Source organism: Equus caballus, chromosome 2 (genome assembly GCF_041296265.1).
Source record: "Equus caballus isolate H_3958 breed thoroughbred chromosome 2, TB-T2T, whole genome shotgun sequence".
Taxonomy (NCBI): domain Eukaryota; kingdom Metazoa; phylum Chordata; class Mammalia; order Perissodactyla; family Equidae; genus Equus; species Equus caballus.
This window is the reverse complement of record NC_091685.1, coordinates 62,994,777-63,012,413: the sequence shown is the minus strand read 5'-3', so window position 1 is coordinate 63,012,413 and position 17,637 is coordinate 62,994,777. Positions and strand designations below refer to the sequence as shown.

The window sequence follows — 17,637 nt, the reverse complement described above, 5'->3', positions numbered from 1 at the left end:
GTTACCTGGGTTCTTTGGTCAGACTTACCAGATGGTCAGGACTGGGTAGTGTACTCAGCAGTAGGGGATGTCTGAATTAGCTTCCCTGCCCTGGAAGGGCAGCAGGACAGGTCTCAGGGCCTGCACATTCATTGGGAACCCCAATCAGGCAAGACTGTGTACTGAATTCTCTGGCCAGCTGGAGTCACTGGTTATGCTCTGAAGATGGGGAAAGCCACAGGCTGTGCTCTCTGTTCAAGTGCCTCTGTAAGCACTTCCCACGTGCTCTGCTTAGGTTCCCTGGTAGGGTGGGCTGAAGGCTGTATTCAGCAATGGGTAGGGCTACAAATTAGTTCCCCAGGTGGAGTGAAAGAACCAGCTCCAATGCTGATAAAGCTGTTTATTTGTTGTCTTGACTCAAGCTGACCCATGCCCCAAGTTCTCTGGCTGAATCGCGCCACTGGCTTTGCAGACAATCAGCTCTGCCTGCCATACTCTCTGCTTGAGCATTGCTGGGCTATGCAGCTTCCAGGTGTTCTGGCCAGGCTTCCTGGTCAGGCAGGGCTGGGAGCTATACTCAGCAGTGGATATGGCTATGACTCAGCCCCCCTGCCAGGGTGAGATGAGAAGGGCAGCTCCAAGCAGCCTCCCTGGCGTTACCCATCCGGTTCTCTGGTCGGAAGAGTCTGGGAGCTACACTCAGCAGTGGGTGGGACTATGAATTAGCTCTCCTGCCTGGGCAAAGCAGGGGAACCCTCCAAGCTTGGCAAGGCCTTTTGTTTGCGGCATTGACTCAAGCTGACCAATTTCCCCAAGTTCCCTGGCCAAATGGTGCCACTGGCTTTGCTCTGTGGTTCATCAGCTTTGCTTGCTGTCTCCTCTGCTTGAGTGTTGCTGGGCTACGCAGCTTCCAGGTGTTCCCAATTAGGCCTTCTGGTTGGGAGGGCTGGGAGGTACACTCAGCAGTGGATGTGGCTATGACTCAGCTCCCCTACCTGGGCAGGGGAAGACCAGGCTCCAGAGATAAAAAAAATGCTCTTTGTTTGAGGACTGAGATCAGGCAGACCTGCATCCTGCTGAGTTCCCTGGTCAGACTATGCCACCATCTTGGCTCTGCAGATGCGCAAAGCAGCTGCAGTGGTTGGGACTACTACTTGAGCACTGCAGGTAGGAACTAGGTCTGCCAAGATCCAAGTGCTGGTTGTTGCAAGCCCCTCCCCCCTTCCTCATCACAATCAGCTTCCCGGTAGTCAAGTCCCACAGATTCTCCTGCAATCCCCCATGGGGCAAGACCAGAGTGGCGGCTCCCATGAAGTAACCTACAACACTGAGAGAGCGTGATGTCCACCTAGGCTCTTTTCCCACTGAAGGAACTGTAGGCTCAGAGGTGACCTCTTGACATCGTGCTGCGCTGGCCTGGGGGAGGGGCAAGGCAGTCAGAATGTAGCTGCTCCTTTTACCCCTTTATATGCTATCTGTCTTGGTCTCTATGGTGCAGGGGGAGTGCTTCGGCCTCTCCCTCATGTTCTAGAATTCTCCTCAGTGGTTTCTTGTCCATGAATAGTTGTTAGTTGTTCTTCTTGTGAGGGGGCACAAAGCCGGGAAGGACCTATGTTACCATCTTGGTGATGTCACTCTCTTTTGTTGTCTCATCTTACAAGGACACTAATATTATTGGATCAAGCCACATTGCAGGGGATGGGGATTCAATATATGAATTTTGGGGGAACAAAAACATTCAGCTCATAGCAGTGGGGCTTATTGATTTTGCTGTGGAGCAGCCATCTGGGTTGTTTCTTGAGAAATTCTATATGACAGTATCTTTAGGTCTTTCCTCTGGGGCTGGTGAGATTTTCCAGAAGAGCCTTTCAACTTCTGGCCTGTAGGAAATAGGTCTAGCTGCCAGCATTCTGAAAACTGAGTTGAGGAAAACAATTGGAGGTCTCAGTACTCACTCTCCGGTATGCATGGGTCACTTAATCCTCCTGTTCTCAGTTACATTACACTGACCTTCAACTTTGTCTAGAGTTCTCTCATCCAAAGATCCTTTGTTTGACCCTCTTTAGAGAATAAACCTCCAGACTATTGCTGAGGTGGGAAGAGAGCATCTGCTTAACGGAAGGAATGGGATGGGGACCTAGGAACCTAACTGCTGTCAAACAACTTTCAGCAGTCCTCCTGATTTTGTACTCTTCCCTTCCTCTCCAGTGTATGGTACTGTCAGTTCCTGTGGCTTTTGAAGTTTCTGAGGTAGAAATTGTGTTGGCTGTGAACTTTCTCCACTGCCCAGTCTCAAATGCTAAGTGAGTTACTACATCCATGTGCTTTATAGCCTCCAAAATCTTACTACTTTTGCCTTGTCTTTTGCTCTTCCTGTCATTGTGGATTTATGTTTTTTTTAAAATCGCCTTTGGTCTTGTGTGAGGTTTGGGTGGGAGGAAAACTAAATGTGTGTATTCAAGCCTCCATTTTAACCCAGAAGCTTCCATTCTTTTCTATAACAGTAACTTTCAGAGTTAGTTTCAGTTCTCTATTTAAATAGATTGATTACTTACTGCTGGGTCTTTCTTTCCATATTGTTCTTATTCCCAATTTGGATGTATCTGTTGGCTATATTTCTTCAGCAACTAGTTTTTCAAAGAGCTCATTGGCAGTTGCACCAAGAAGCGGCCTGAGGTAGGTGGGTGGAGGGCAAACAGTGTCTGCTAGGCAAACACAGCTTCAAAAGGATCCTTTTCCAACACAATCACCAGCCCGAAACCCTTTGTTTTAGAAATTCTAGAGCTACCACTCCTCATAGGTATTAGAGCCCTTGAATCTTTGCAAGTCAGCAAATGTCAATCTGTTGCCTTTATACGCAGCTCTTCACTTACTAACTTTGTGGCCTTGGTTAACTTAACTCTTTTGAAGCTTGGTTTCTCCTTTGTAAAATGGAGACCGTAATTCCTACCTCAGAGGACTGTTGCGAGGGCGCCAACAGGCCTCTGCTCCGCAGACAGTACTTCTCTTTCTTCCTCCCTTTCCCCAGCGTTCCTTTCCTTTCCTTTCCTTTCCTTTCCTTTCCTTCAGGCAGATGTAAATGATCCTTTGCCTGCCGCCCTTGCACCCCAGACACGCAGTGGTCCAAGACCCTAGTTCTTGCCAAGCTAGCCAGAGGTGAAAGCAAGCCTCGAATCAGGCAGCTGCAGGCCAGGCCGGCCCTTCCTTGGAGGTCCAAGTGCTGAGCCCTTCCTCTCCTGCCCTAGTTGGGACAGCAGGTATGGTCGTCTGCTTGGGGCTCACATTTGCTAACCTCACAGACGAGATGGGCCCTGAGACAAGAGGATAAGCTTCTCTGCAGGGCTCCAGATGGCAAAGGAATATGACTTGAAGCAGTAACTTGCATCGGGGGAGAAAAGCTAAGGTGTGATCACCTCAAAGTCAATAAAAGCATGTTCATGTTTCAGTGCCTTTCAGTGAACCGGCAGCCTGACATTTTGCATGACAGGACTTGTTCCCCATCAAACGTGCCGCTGTCTTCTCAATGAGAAAGGCCAAGTGCCAGGCACCTTTGCTCCTCCCCTACCTCCTGGAAGGTGGGTTTTGAATGAAGGGTCGAAAGACTTGGGGATAGAAGTAAAGGGAGGGACACAGAAGCAGCCTCCTGTGGATGAGTGAATGCTTGCAGAAAAAAGCTTACAGCAGCAAATCTTAGTATTGAGTCAATGAATGTGCGCAGCCCCACGCTTAGTACATGATCCTAGCTATTGTGACAATGAGAATATAAAAGAAGATACGAAAGACCTGCTTCAAAAAATTGTGGCATCTCAGAGAATGGAATATCAGGTATGCAGTCATTAAAAAGGATGAAGCAGATCCGTGTGCACTGACACGGGAAGATGTTCACGTTACATTCTGTCCAGGAACACAGTTCCAAAGCAACATGCACAAGGTGACCGTTTTATGTCAAACGATCCTATGTGATGTTCGTGTGCAGGAGAGACGGCTGGAAGGATGTTCCTCACAGTGCTTACCACAGCTGTCTCTCCGATGGTGGGATTCCAGGTTATGTTGCACTTTTCTGTTTCACTTCGTTATAATGAGCATATGTAATTTTTAGGACAAAAAAAGCTATATTTATTTAAATAAAAAGAGTAGACTCTTGGCTTTGCACTCTCTCTCACTAGCTGCAACTGTACAAGCTGGTTTGTTGTGAGGATGAAATAATACTGTGAAAGCACACACTCATTGCTCAGTGCTTCTTTAGTGTCCTCTTTAAACATAAGCTGGCTGGAAACTTTATTTCGTCCTAAAAAAGGAAACGTGGGGTAGAGTGGAGTGAGAGAGGCTGTGTCACTGACTTGGGTTTGAATCCTAAATCCACTCAGTAGCTGAGACCAGGGCTGCTGTGCTGGGCCGCTCGGGGGCACTTTTCATGTTAGTGTATGCGATCCGTGGACGGTGTAGGAATGGAACTGGGTAACATGATGGCCCTGTCTGTGACTTCAGGAAGACACCAGCCCCCGTGTTCTCATCTGTTAACTGGGGGAGACAGGCGTTCAGCTTTCGGGCTGCAGTGAGGATAACCCAGATGTGGAGGCTGCAGCCTAGGGTAGAGGCCAGCGCCTGCTGCGGCTTGGGTGGCAGCTCCTTCCCTGGGAGGAGGAGTTTCCAGGTGGACAAGAAGGGTATTCCGGCACGTGAGGACAGAGGCAGGAGACGACACTGCACAGCTAGATGCAGAAAGGCAGCTGGGTTGCTACTTCTTACGGGCATGTATTTGATTATCTGCCTATGTTAAAATCAGTTTCTTAAAAAAGTCTGTAAACTTAGTTTTTGGAACTGCTTCACAGAGTGAAACACAAACATATTGCCGGCATACACAACCCTAACATACAGAAATGTGGCCCCGCCCCTCCCCACCCTGAAAGGCTGCCAAACTCCCTCAGAGGGACTCCCTGAGCGGACATGGCTGCCAGCACACACAGGGGACCTCGGCAGCCCATACTGATATTGGCCTGCTTTCCGGGAAGCCCCCAGAATGAGAGTCATATCTTAAAACGCTGTTGTGCTGTTGCGGAGTCTGCCTCTCGTCCCTCAAAGCATGGATTTGACAGTCATTTGTAACCTTAGACTCATGTGAAGGAAACAGAAGGACCAACTAGAGGATGGGAGAAGAGAAGGCCTCAGAGCACCAGAGAATCTATTCTTCTGACACGGCTTCTAGCAAAATTTAGAGATTCTAGCAAAAAATCAGATTCTATTGCCAACTGATAAGAAACTCTCATTAAGATGGGCCAAATACCGCCACTTGTCAGATATTAGTAACAAAAGCTAGTACTTCTAGTGTTTTATGTTCCACAGACCTGGTTCTAAGACCTTACACACACGAGCACACTCAGTCCTCACAGGTACTGCAGGAGGGAGGTGCTTTTATCATTTTCATTTCACAGCGAGGAAACTTGCTAAGGCACAGTTTACTTGCTGAAGGTCACATCTGTCAAGAAGCCACTTCATTAGTGTAACAACTACTTATATAGCGTTCGTCCTGGTTTACGCAATACCTCTCAAATGTGACTACATCCGATCCTTGCTCTCACCCTGAAAGACGGCTCTTATCTCACGTTACAAACGGGGACCTGTAGCTCAGAAAGCTGCGGGGACTTGCCCAAAGCTTCAGAGTTAACAGAGGAGCCCAGGTTTTCAGAACCTAGACCTTGAGCCCTTTCATAAACTCAAGGGTCTGTGAGTTCTTTAAGAACAAAATTCTGTCTTCAATTAGATGATAATCTTTAAAAAACTCACAAAAACCTTTGGAAATGCAAACTTGCAATTTGAAAGATGTTTTCAGAGAACAGGCTTTGGGTTTTAAGTTGTACTTTTCAGTATTCTTTTGGGTCAATAGGTATTTTTTCCTTTAAAAGGGGTCCATTCATTCCCAACTTGGAGAAACAATGAGCTTTTACCAGGCCCTTTCACTTGGTGATAATGTATTTTTAAAATCTCATTTTCTATTCAAATAGATTTCAGTCTGTTTTTTATATGGCTTTTTTTCTTTTTTTAAACTCTCCAGGTGATTTAACAAAAAGCTGAACTGAAAGCAGAGCTATCTGACTGGGCTTGAGATGGTTGCTAAGGAGTCATTAAGTATAGATCAGAAACACAAACTGTAGCTTTACAGGTTTCATGCTGAGGCTGGCAGGATCACGCCTAACTGCTCTATCTTGTGAGGCGGCCCGTTGGACTGAAGAGCACACACCTCCGGAGGACCAGGCCGTGGAGGTGCCAAGTACTGCGTATGCCAGGAAAAGTCCTTGCAGTTAGCAGAGAAGCTGAAGCTTCCAGTGGCAGAAAGGCTGCAGGAGCTCTGCCCCACTGGTGAAGCTTTACAAGCTCTGCAGCTGTGCACAAGGCTAGGAGACTCACTGCAAGGAAGGCTGAGGAAGAGCTAGAAAGGAGGTATTCTCAGGCCTAAGAGGAAAATACAGATAAAAAATGACAGATATCTAGTAGAAATGTGCAAGATCCTAGGCAATTGTTTTAAAATCTTGCTCTATATTATCTTTTAAAGGAAACTTTACATGTGAATGCCTTTTTACAATTTTATAAAGGACGTGTTTGTACATTACAGGTTTTGGTCCTTTTAGGTAGACAGAACAGATGGGAAACTGGAGGCCCAGACTCTTGTGTTAGCCAAGTCGCGCTGCAGGCAGAAGCGAGCCTGCGCCCGCAGTCAGAGACCAGCACGCTGTCCACTCTATCTCCAGTTACGTGTGCTAACAGCTAGTATGGTGTATGCTGTTTTAGTTTAATAGTTTCATTTTTATAGGGAAAACAAGCATAATTGAGAAGTAGCTAAATTCCCTAAACTGTACTCATGGAAAGCCTTTGTAGTTCCCCAGTGAGCCCACAAGAAAGCCAATGCCATCTGCCTTGTGGCAGTTTCATGAAATGGCAAACAGTACCCAGGAGGAAATAGTGTCACAGATGGGAAACTCAAACCTATGAATTCATGGCAAATGTCACTGCATTTACAGGGAGAGGAAAAAATCTTACGTGATTCTTCTTTGTATGCTGAAGACTTTATTTTTTGAAACTTTTAGGGGAATCAATTCCATTTAATAAGCATTTATAGAATGCCGCAGAAGCCCAGGGGCGCAGGGGTAAGCCACGCTCTGAAGAGCTGCCCCTCTCCAGGGCGCCTCCTTGGTAGGTTACCCAGAAGTTAGAAAGAGGCAGTTCTACAGGATGAGCCTTTGAAAACGCCAATCTGTTCCCTATTTTTAGGTTTGGATCTGTTTTCTATTTTTTTGTTTTCATATATGAGTTGAACTCTTTACTTTTCTCCATTGAGAACAAACCAAAATCCATCTTAAAGAATTAAAATGCAGAGAAGAGCTTCTGTGGAAATGAATCTTGACTCAGGGTCACACAACCTCAGACACGTGCACGTCAGACTCTGCGTGCTCAGGACAGACACAGGGGAAGCCAAACGCTTCTCTGGGCCTGAGTGCTGTTCACATTGTTTTGCAGTTGTCAGAGTGTGGGAAGTACAGACAATAAAAAATGTGAAATAAAGGCTGTTTGTAATGGCCCATCAATCATGGTCGACTCCTGAATGGGGAAGGCTGGTTTCAAGCTTGAAATACAAACCTAAAACCTCAATTCCTCTCTCCCCATCACACTGTTATTTCATACATCAGCACAAAAACCAGAACGAGTTGCATGAAAACAAAAGCTCATTTTCCTGTACGGGAATGCATCCGTTGTTAAAGGCCAGAGATCAAAGCCTGACAGTTTTCCTATGTTCCAACCTGACCTACAGTATACTATAAACAACCTAGTCCTAAGTTTACTCCTCAAATGGTAACAGCTAGTTTTATTTCATGAATTATAGTGTCCAAATGAGTTGATTAATTTGCTTTTCTCACTGTGTCTGAGTCAAGCAGGCCTCATGCAGAATTCAGAAATTGGACAGATGACTTAAACTTTGAAAACTGAAGTGACTTCTTGAGAAGGGGCAGGAGAGGGAGGATGGGAGCTCTGCGTGCCAGAGGCTCGGGGGGCTCGGTTGGCTGATGCCCGGCCTGCTCCTGAGAGCAGTTTCCAGTCTCTGTGGCCGCAGGCTGGGGGTGAAGCTCCTTGCCAGGAGACAGGGTAGGTCCATTTGCTTTGCTCAGCCTCTGCTGAGTATTTAAGATATCACAATCTCTTTTTCTGCCAGGGAGGATACCGCACCAAGGGGGACTGGTTTGGCTGTTACTTTAGCGTCTTTACCATGTACGGGCCTTGTAATCTGTAACCAATCTTTCTGTAATAATTCCTGGTGCCGACCCCTGTGAAGGAGCAGAAAAACAAAAGTAAGAAGAGTCTCTACTAAGCGAAACGTCAGTACCCCTCGAAAGCCAGCAGAGGCTCCCCTCTGAGCCGTCCTCCTCCCCTCTCCCACTCCCGTTCACAGACCAAATTCCAATCAAGATTGAACCCCATTTCAATAAGTTCGGCACAGTTTCATTACTTTGGATTCCAGCTGTATTAAAATACAGAAACTCTATTTCAGAGCCTGCGTATTTCCAACCCTGCTGGCAGCACACAGCACTACTTCAGACGTCGCAGGTGAATGAGAAGAGGTGGATTTAATGGGTTAGATGTCTACACTCGCAATGAAGCCAGACAGTATTATGGTTTCCTGGAAGTCTGAAGGAGAGAAGAGGGGATCCGGAGAGCTGCCAGCAGCAAAGGCATGCTGAAGGAAGAAAGAACTCGCGTATGAGTGTCAGTGCCACACTCACTCATCACGAGCGACAATTTCAGCAAAATCTCACCATCAGTCACATTAAATTAATGGTACTTAATTTGCGTTCTATCAGTTTTGTTTGTATTAATTGGTGTATTTGTCTTGTTATATTATCAGCAGAAGCACCAGAAGTTTAGACCACTTTTATGTTTGTAAACATTTAAGGAACATTAGCTGCTTTAAGTCAATACTAAAGTCTATGAACTGTTTTTCTTTAAAAGGAATCTATATATTAAGTTTGAGAAACACTATCCTAAATGCTGCCTCTAAAATACAACACAGGATAAGAGGGTAAGGCAGGGCTTATACGGGAACATCCGTAGGCGTGGTTAAGAGCCGGGGCTGTTTAATTTTTACTGAGGTCATAATAGTTCATAACATTGTGAAATTTCAGTTGTACATCACTATTTGTCAGTCACCATACGTGCCCCTTCACCTCTTGTGCCCACCCTCCCAATCCCCTTCCCCTCTGGTAACCACTAAACTATTCTCTTTGTTCGTGTGTTAGTTTATCTTCCACATGAGTGAGATCATATGGTGTTTGTCTTTCTCCCTCTGGCTTACTTTGCTTAACATAATACCCTCAAGGTCTATCCATGTTGTTGCGAATGGGATGATTTTGTCTTTTGTTAGGCTGAGTAGTATTCCGTTGTATATATATAATACATCTTTATCCTGTCATCAGTTGATGGGCACTTGGGTTGCTTTCACTTCTTGGCTATAGTGAACAAGGCTGCAATGAACACAGGGGTACATAAGTCTCTTTGAATTGTTGATTTCAAGGTCTTTGGATAAATATCCAATAGTGGGATAGCTGGATTCAGCAGTGTAAGAGGGTTCCCTTTCTCCACAGCCTCTCCAACATTTGTCCCTCTTTGTCTCGGTGATTGCGGGCATTCTAAGGGTGTGAGGTGGTATCTTAGTGCGGTTTTGATTTGCGTTTCCCTGATGATCAGCGATGCTGAGCATGTTCTCATACGCCTATTAGCCACCTGTGTATCTTCTTTGAAAAAACGTCTGTTCATATCCTCTGCCCATTTTTTGATCAGGTTTTCGTTTTTTTGTTTAGTTGTGTGAGTTCCTTATATACTTTGGAGATTAGCCCCTTCTCGGATATATGATTTGTAAATATTTTCTCCCAGTTGGTGGGTTCTCTTTTTGTTTTGTTCATGGTTTCCTTTGCCTTGCAGAAGCTCTTTAGTCTTATGAAGTCCCACTAGTTTATTTTTTCTTTTGTTTCCCTTGCCCACACAGACATGGTATTTGAAAGGATCCTTCTAAGACCATGTCAAAGAGTGTACTGCTGGGGCCGGCCCCGTGGCTGAGTGGTTAAGTTTGTGTACTCTGCTTCGGTGGCCCAGGGTTTCGCATGTTCGAATCGTGGGTGTGGACATGGCACCGCTCATCAGGCCATGCTGAGGTGGCATCCCACATGCCACAACTGGAAGGACCCACAACTATGTACTAGGGGGCTTTGGGGAGAAAAAGGGGGAAAAAAAAGTGTACTGCCTATACTTTCTAGGAGTTTTATGGCTTCAGGTCTTTGATCCACTTTGAGTTTATTTTTGTGTGTGGCATGAGACAATGGTCTACTTTCATTCTTTTGCATGTGGCTGTCCAATTTTCCCAACACCATTTATTGAAGAGACTTTCCTTTCTCCATTATATGTTCTTAGCTCCTTTATTGAAAATTAGCTGTCTGCATATGTGTGGTTTTATTTCTGGGCTTCAGTTCTATTCCATTGATCTGTGTCTGTTTTTGTACCAGTACCATGCTGATTTGATTACTATAGCTTTGTAGTATATTTGAAGTTGGGGATTGTGATGCCTCCAGCTTTGTTCTTTTTTCTGAGGATTGCTTTAGCTATTCAGGGTTTTTTGTTGCGCCATATGAATTTTAGGATTCCTTGTTCTACTTCTGTGAAGAATGTCATTGAGATTCTGATTGGGATTGCATTGAATCTGTAGATTGCTTTAGGTAGTATGGATATTTTAACTATATTTATTCCTCCAATCCATGTGCATAGATTATCTTTCCATTTCTTTATGTCATCATCGATTTCTTTCAATAATGTCTTAGTTTTCATTGTATAGGTCTTTCACCCCCTTGGTTAAATTTATTCCTAGACATTTTATTCTTTTTGTTGTGACTGTAAATGGGATTATATTCTTGAGTTCTCTTTCTGTTAGTTCATTATTAGAGTATAGAAATGCAAGTGATTTTTCCAAGTTGATTTTGTACCCTGCAAGTTTGCTGTAGTTGTTGATTATTACAATAGTTTTCCGATAGATTCTTTAGGGTTTTCAAAGTATAAAATCATGTCATCTGCAAATAGCGAGAGATTCACTTCTTCCTTGACAACTTGGATACCTTTTATTTCTTTTTCTTGCCTAATTGCCCTGGTCAAAGCCTCCAGTACTATGTTGAATAAGAGTGACAAGAGTGGGCATTCTTATCTTTGTTCCTGTTCTGAGAAGGATGGCTTTCAGTTTTTCCCTACTGAGTACGATGTTGGCTCTGGGTTTGTCATATATGGCCTTTATTATGTTGAGGTACTTTCCTTCTATTCTCGTTTTATTTAGAGTTTTTAGAATAAATAGATATTTGAAACTGTCAAATGCTGTGTGTCTACTGAGATGATCATGTGGTTTTTATTCCTCATCTTGTTAACGTGGTGTATCACACTGATTGATCTGTGGATGTTGAACCATCCTGTGTCCCTGGTATAAATCCCAATTCATCATGGTGTATGATCTTTTTAAATGTATTGCTGTATTTGGTTTGCCAATATTTTGTTGAAGATTTTTGCCTCTATGTTCATCAGTGATATTGGCCTATAATTTTCCTTCTTTGCGTTGTCCTTGTCTAGCTTTGGCATCACGGTGATGTTGGCCTCATAGAATGTATTATGAAGTGTTCCATCTTCCTCAGTTTTTTGGAACAGTTTGAGAAGGATAGGTATTAAATCTTCTTTGAATGTTTGGTAGAATTCTCCAGAGAAGCCATATGGTTCTGGACTTTTATTTTTGGGGAGGTTTTTGATTACTGTTTCAATCTCTTAACTTGTGATTGGTCTATTCAGATTCTCCATTACTTCTTGATTCAGTTTGGGGAGGTTGTATGAGTTTAAGAATTTATCCATTTCTTCTAGGTCATCCAATTTGTTGGCATATAGTTTTTCATAGTATTCTCCTCTAATCCTTTGTATTTCTGTGGTATTGGTTGCAATTTCTTCTCTTTCATTTCTGATTTTAGTTATTTGAGCCTTCTCTCTTTTTCTTAGTAAGTCTGGCTAAGGGTTTGTCAGTTTTGTTTATCTTCTCAAAGAAACAACTGTTTCATTGATCCTTTCTGTTCTTTTCTTTCAATTTCATTTATTTCTGCTCTAATTTTTATTTACCACCTCCTGCTTACTTTGCGCTCTGTTTGTTCTTTTTCTAATTCTCTTAGGTGTATTTTAAGATTGCTTATTTGATATTTTTGTTTGTTAAGGTGGGCCTGTATTGCTATGAATTTCCCTCTTAGGACTGCTTCTGCTGCATCCTATATTAGTTGGTATGGTGTATTTTCATTCTCATTTGTCTCCAGATACTTTTTGATTTCTCCTTTAATTTCTTCAATTGTGGTATTTTCACACAATGGAATACTACATAGCAACAAAAAGTGAAAGGACTATAGCTATCTGCAACAACATGAATGACTCTCAGAGACTTCATTTTGCATGAAAGAAATCAGATATAAATTCCATCAACACGAAGTTCAGACACAGGCAAAACAAATTTTATGGTGATAGAAGTCAGAATACTGGTTACATCTGAAAGATATGGACTGAGAAAGGAAAAGGAAAGTCTTTTGGAGTGCTGAAAATGTTGTATCTTGATCTGGGTTAGTAGTTACATGGGAATAGATAGATGCAAAAATTAATCAAGCGGTATACTTAAAATGTTGTACTTTATTGCATATATATCTCAAAAAAACAAAAACGAAACTCGAGGAGGCACACCTATTTAATAGATGTTTCAATGTGTTTTAAGAGCTCAATTTGTCCAAAGAATTCAGTGAAACAAGGTGGAATGAGTAGGATGAGAGGCAGGTGGTTAAGAGCCATCACTATATCATACAGACGCATCTGAAGTCATTCAATGCAGTGCTTTCCGTTTCTAGAATCCCACTTGCTAGAAACTATTTTTCCACCTCCCTTTCTCCCACTTTAGCATCCACATTCAAAGTGAACTATGCTCTGTGACATGACAGCATTCAGTAGAGGCACAGGCACGTCAAAATTAAAACCTGACTTTTCCTCATCTTCAGGGCCATGCAGAGGCCATTAGCATGGGCAGGTGAATCTAAGGATTTTCATCAAAGGAGCGACATGACTGACTTGCATTTGAAAGAGATCACTCTGATTGCTGTTTTGAGAAGAGAAGGAATGCTCCAGGAGGGCAGGGATTTTTATCTGTTCTGTTCACTGCAGAATTGCTGGTGCCCAGAGCAATGCCTGGCACGTTATTAAGTACTCAATAAATATTTGTTCAATGCATAAGTGATCAAGGGCAGAAATAGGGAGACCAGTTAAGAAGATCTTGTAATAATCTAGGTTAGAGATGGTGGTGGCGCAAAGGAGAGTCATAGCGGTGAAAAGTAGCTGGAATCTGGAAATATCTTTTAAGGCAGAGTCAAAAGAATTTGTTGATGGATGTAGGGTGTGACATAAAGAGAGGGGTCCAAAATGACTCTAAAAGTTTTGGTCTGCATAAGCAACGGTTTGGAGAAAGAAGGAGTTGCCGTTTACTGAGACTGGAAAGATGGTGAAAAGAAGGGGTAGAGAGGGAAATCAAGAGCTTGGTTTTGGCTATGCAGATGAAATGGCTATTAGACGTGCAAGTGGAGACATTGAGTAATATGTGATTTTGGAAGCCTTACTTTCTCTTAAAAAGAGACAGAGAAAAATGATCTCTTTTCTTGGACTGAGTAGAGCAGTAGCCTTGCAAGGGGAGTTGGCTGAGGAGGAAGCAGTGATGTATGGAGAATGGCAAAGTGGGAAGATGGAGACAGTGGTATGAAGTACATTCACATGGTTGTGCAACCCTCACCACCATCCATCTCCAGAACTCTTTTCATCTTGTAAAATTCTGTATCCATTTAACAATAGCTACCTATTCTTCCTTCCCTCATCCCTGGCAACCACCATTCTACCTTCTGTCTCTATGAATCTGGTTACTCTAGGTACCTCAAAGTAAGTGGGAATCACACAGTACTTGTCCTTTTGTGATTTGCTTATTTCACTTGGCACAATAGCTTCAAGATTCATCCACGTTAAGTTTAAGCCATTTTGAGCTGAGTTTTCTGTTACTTGTAACTGAAAATATTAGAACTGACATATAAGCTTGAGGAGAGGAAGAGATCAACACATGAGGTCAAATCACCACTTAAAATCAAAATCCAGAGTGGTAATTCTGACCATGCCACTCTCCTATTTAAAACTGCTCATGGCGTGTCCCAAATTCCTCAGCCTGATATACAAAGTCTCTCATGTCCAGCCTCTGGTTCACCTCTTCAGCTTTAGTTCCTGCCACCACTGACTTTACTACTTACAGTCCAGGATTATCACAACAGGTATAATTTCACTAGTCTACCATGCTGGCTTTGCTGCTGCCCCTTCAGTGCTGTCCCTCAGCAGCAAGCCACTCCACAGTGCACTCCCATTCATCCCTGAACCCACAACTTGGACACCACTACCCAGGAGACCTCTGCACACACTTCCCCTATCCACAGAGAAGCTGGAATTCATAACCCCCTCTCTCCATGCTAGCTGTTCTATTGCTTTAGTAATCATGCTGTGCTTTATTTTACCTGCATGTCTATCTCCCCTCCTAGAACGTCAGCTCTTTGAAGTCAATGACTTCTATCATTAGGGATTAGTACAGTATCTGGCATATAATCAATATGCAATAAATGCTTGCAGATTTACTGTACTGTATTCAGTTATTGCTATGTTGTGTGCATACAAAGAAAAAAAAGAACTGGCTGTATGTTAGGTGCCAGGTAGTGGGAATGACTCACTGTAAAGGGATGAAGGGCAGGGCTTCTTAATTTAGGTACAATTTCCTACCTTGTTAGCTAAAAATTTAGAGGCAGCTTTCTGATTTATACCATTACCTCCATCTAATAAAAACTGCCCCTACATTTTTCAGAAATATTCCTGGATTTTTATATTTCTACTCCAATTTTATAAAACAGATGTCATTTTCCACAGACTTAAAACAATTTCTTATGGAGAATTGTAAATATATAAAATAGACATGATAGTATATCGAACCTCCATATACCCACTACCCAGCTTCAACAATTATCAGTTCATCTACCAGACTTCTAATGCTTCCAGCTTTTTACTTGTGTGAAGTCACAAAATATATTCAGTGTTTCCTTTTGGTTCTGCTCAGCTCACTTAATTCTCCTCTTTCAAACAATGATGGTAATATTCTTTACAAGTAATTCCCAGACTGAAGATGTGCAGTTAGTCAGAGTGCCTTACTTCCCAAAACATGCCGCAACCACGTCTGTCCAGCGTAAATAGGTGCAGAGGTGAGAGAGCAGCTGCTCCTCACATTGAACACAGGACTGGACAGCCCTTGAATAAGTGCAGAGTTCAATGATCTAGAGTGCCCTGTTCTCCTAAGCTTGCCGGTGAAGAGAACAGCTTTATGGGGGTACCACCCACAACTCCTCAGTAATGATTCCCGCAGAGCACACTGCCTCCTGGGCTCTCTACTTTTGCTGTTATACAGGAGGTGGGCCCTAGAAACCACTACCAACTTGAAGAGAGGCACTCAAGCTTTGCTATGTGCCTTTTTGAAGGAAAGGCCTAGTTTTCAGCTCCTATCCTTAGTTTCAATAACATGCAGGAGCACTGAGATGGAAAGTCTACTTCCGGGCCCCCTGGGAAGCTTTAAGTATTCTGGGGAAAGAAGTATGACCTCTAGCCAGCCTGGATTCCAATCTCTTCTTACTTAAACAACTAAACAAAAATATTCCCCATTTGCATTTCTTTGTGCCTCTTGTTTTGTGAAAGACAGATTTCTCCCTGTTTCTATAATCTGCAGAACAGTCTGGCAAAATTATTAGTATTCTTAGCCAGCTTCTACGGGAACGTGCCATCAGCTGGGCCGGGTGAAGGCTGCGCTCTGCTCTCCCCTCCATGTTTAGCAGGGCTCCTAGACAGTCCTCGTCACGGTAACTTTCCTTTTGTTAGCCAGCCAAGAAAAAGCAATTACATTTCACAGCTGACGTCAGCTAACCTCCTGGACTGACGTGGGCAGGCTGTCTCACAGGCCCAGTGGAACGTTGCTCCTGCCCTTGAGGAGAGACGCAGCGGGCTGCACAAGTAACGGAGTTCTCTACCCATCACCTGCATGTGATGCTGCTAAATCCTCAGGTTGGGGATTTATATGCAGCAGTCCCCAGGGTGCCCTACTACAGAGCAGACAGTTGTCAGTAGAGCATTAAGGATGTGGAGGAGTGTGGGAGTCAAAATGCTTGCTTTGTTGTATCCTCCAAGTTACCTAACCCACAACCACAGAAGCTACCTCTATCACAAGGGCCTCTTTCCTACACTTGGAGGCAGGATAAATATGTTTATCTTCACCACTTTATCAGCTGCGATGATCATCAAATGAGGTAAGGTGAAAAAAAGAATATCTTGAAATGTACCTAGAGTGATATTCTGAGATTTGGCTTTAGTGACCAGCCTCTGTATTGACCTCACTGGCCTCCACCTCTGCCCTAGGACACATACTCTTTTGGGAGGAGAAAATAAGCTTTTGTGTGTGTGCATAAGTTTTAGAGATTAAAAACTGAGTTATTAACATGATAGGTGATGTGTTAGCTGCAGGCACTTTAGATAGAATGCAGCCCCAGGGCAGAGCGTGAAATGAAAGGCAGAGGACACTGCCTGCTCCAAATGGATGAGGAGCAGAGAGCTGGTGAGCATCGGTGGGAAAGCCCCTTCCCCTGTCCCAACTACGATCTCTGGCTTAGTGCTCCAATGAACCTCCCACCTGCGGGGACCAGGGGCTACAAGCATTTTTCCATAACAAATGCTTTCAAGCCTCAAGCCCTCAGAGTGGACAAAAAGTCCTCTGCTTTCTGACCCCCTCTCCCTCCCTTTGAAAGATACGTACCATTTAGCTTAAGACACAGTTTTGATTACTCTAAATATTGAGGAAAGAAAGGCAATCACATAAAACGTACATGCCAACTGCTTCAGCCACTGGCTATAAGAGCAGGTTAATTATGGGTTGATCAATGCTCTTTAATTTAAAAGTGGGGGGAAAAATCACAAAACCTTAAAGATGATTAATCAAAGATGAAAATGGAACAAACCTAGCTGTTTACTTAAATTCTACTCTGATTCTATTTTAGAAAACATAAGGGGAGGAAGCAGGCAAAAGGAGTAAACTAGTCAACGTGATGCCTGAATTGGCTGAAAAACAACTCTTTGCTTCTCAACGTTACTACAGCCTTGTCCTTCTAAGGGGATAAATCCAATACCACGTAAAGGCTTAGAACACTGAAAATAAACACATTTCCCTTTAAAAGAGAAAATAAGTCAGGAGCAAGAAATGAACCTAAACTAGACCCAGCTTGTGATTCTCACTTCATCTCAAAACAAAGGAAGAACAACTTTATAGTTGAGTGACTATAAAGTATAAAGCCGGAGGAGGAAGACATTTTTCTGAGCACTTGAATACATGCCAGCATTGCATGCTAGATGTTCAACATGCACAAACTTAATTTAAAACCTAACAAGATTGGAATTATTATCCTATGAGAATGTGATTTTCAGAAAGGGTCGTAACTCAAGGTCACACAGCTGGGAAGC

The 17,637-nt window shown here is 43.4% G+C and overlaps 1 protein-coding gene and 1 long non-coding RNA gene across 3 annotated transcripts in view; one reads left to right on the top strand and one right to left on the bottom strand.

The window, feature by feature from the left end:
- LOC111772507 (uncharacterized) overlaps nt 1–17,637 on the top strand; it is a 114,713-nt gene that overhangs the window by 68,696 nt on the left and 28,380 nt on the right. Inside the window, exon 2 of the long non-coding RNA XR_002806399.2 lies at nt 8,519–8,805. This is a non-coding gene — a long non-coding RNA (uncharacterized lncRNA). The remainder of the gene's footprint in view (nt 1–8,518; nt 8,806–17,637) is intronic.
- ELP3 (elongator acetyltransferase complex subunit 3) overlaps nt 7,025–17,637 on the bottom strand; it is a 95,535-nt gene continuing 84,922 nt past the window's right edge. For both annotated transcript variants that reach the window (XM_001495587.6, XM_070261279.1), the window contains one exon: nt 7,025–8,294. In XM_001495587.6, coding sequence (XP_001495637.1) covers nt 8,218–8,294 — 77 coding nt within the window. In that variant the 3' untranslated portion in view covers nt 7,025–8,217. The remainder of the gene's footprint in view (nt 8,295–17,637) is intronic.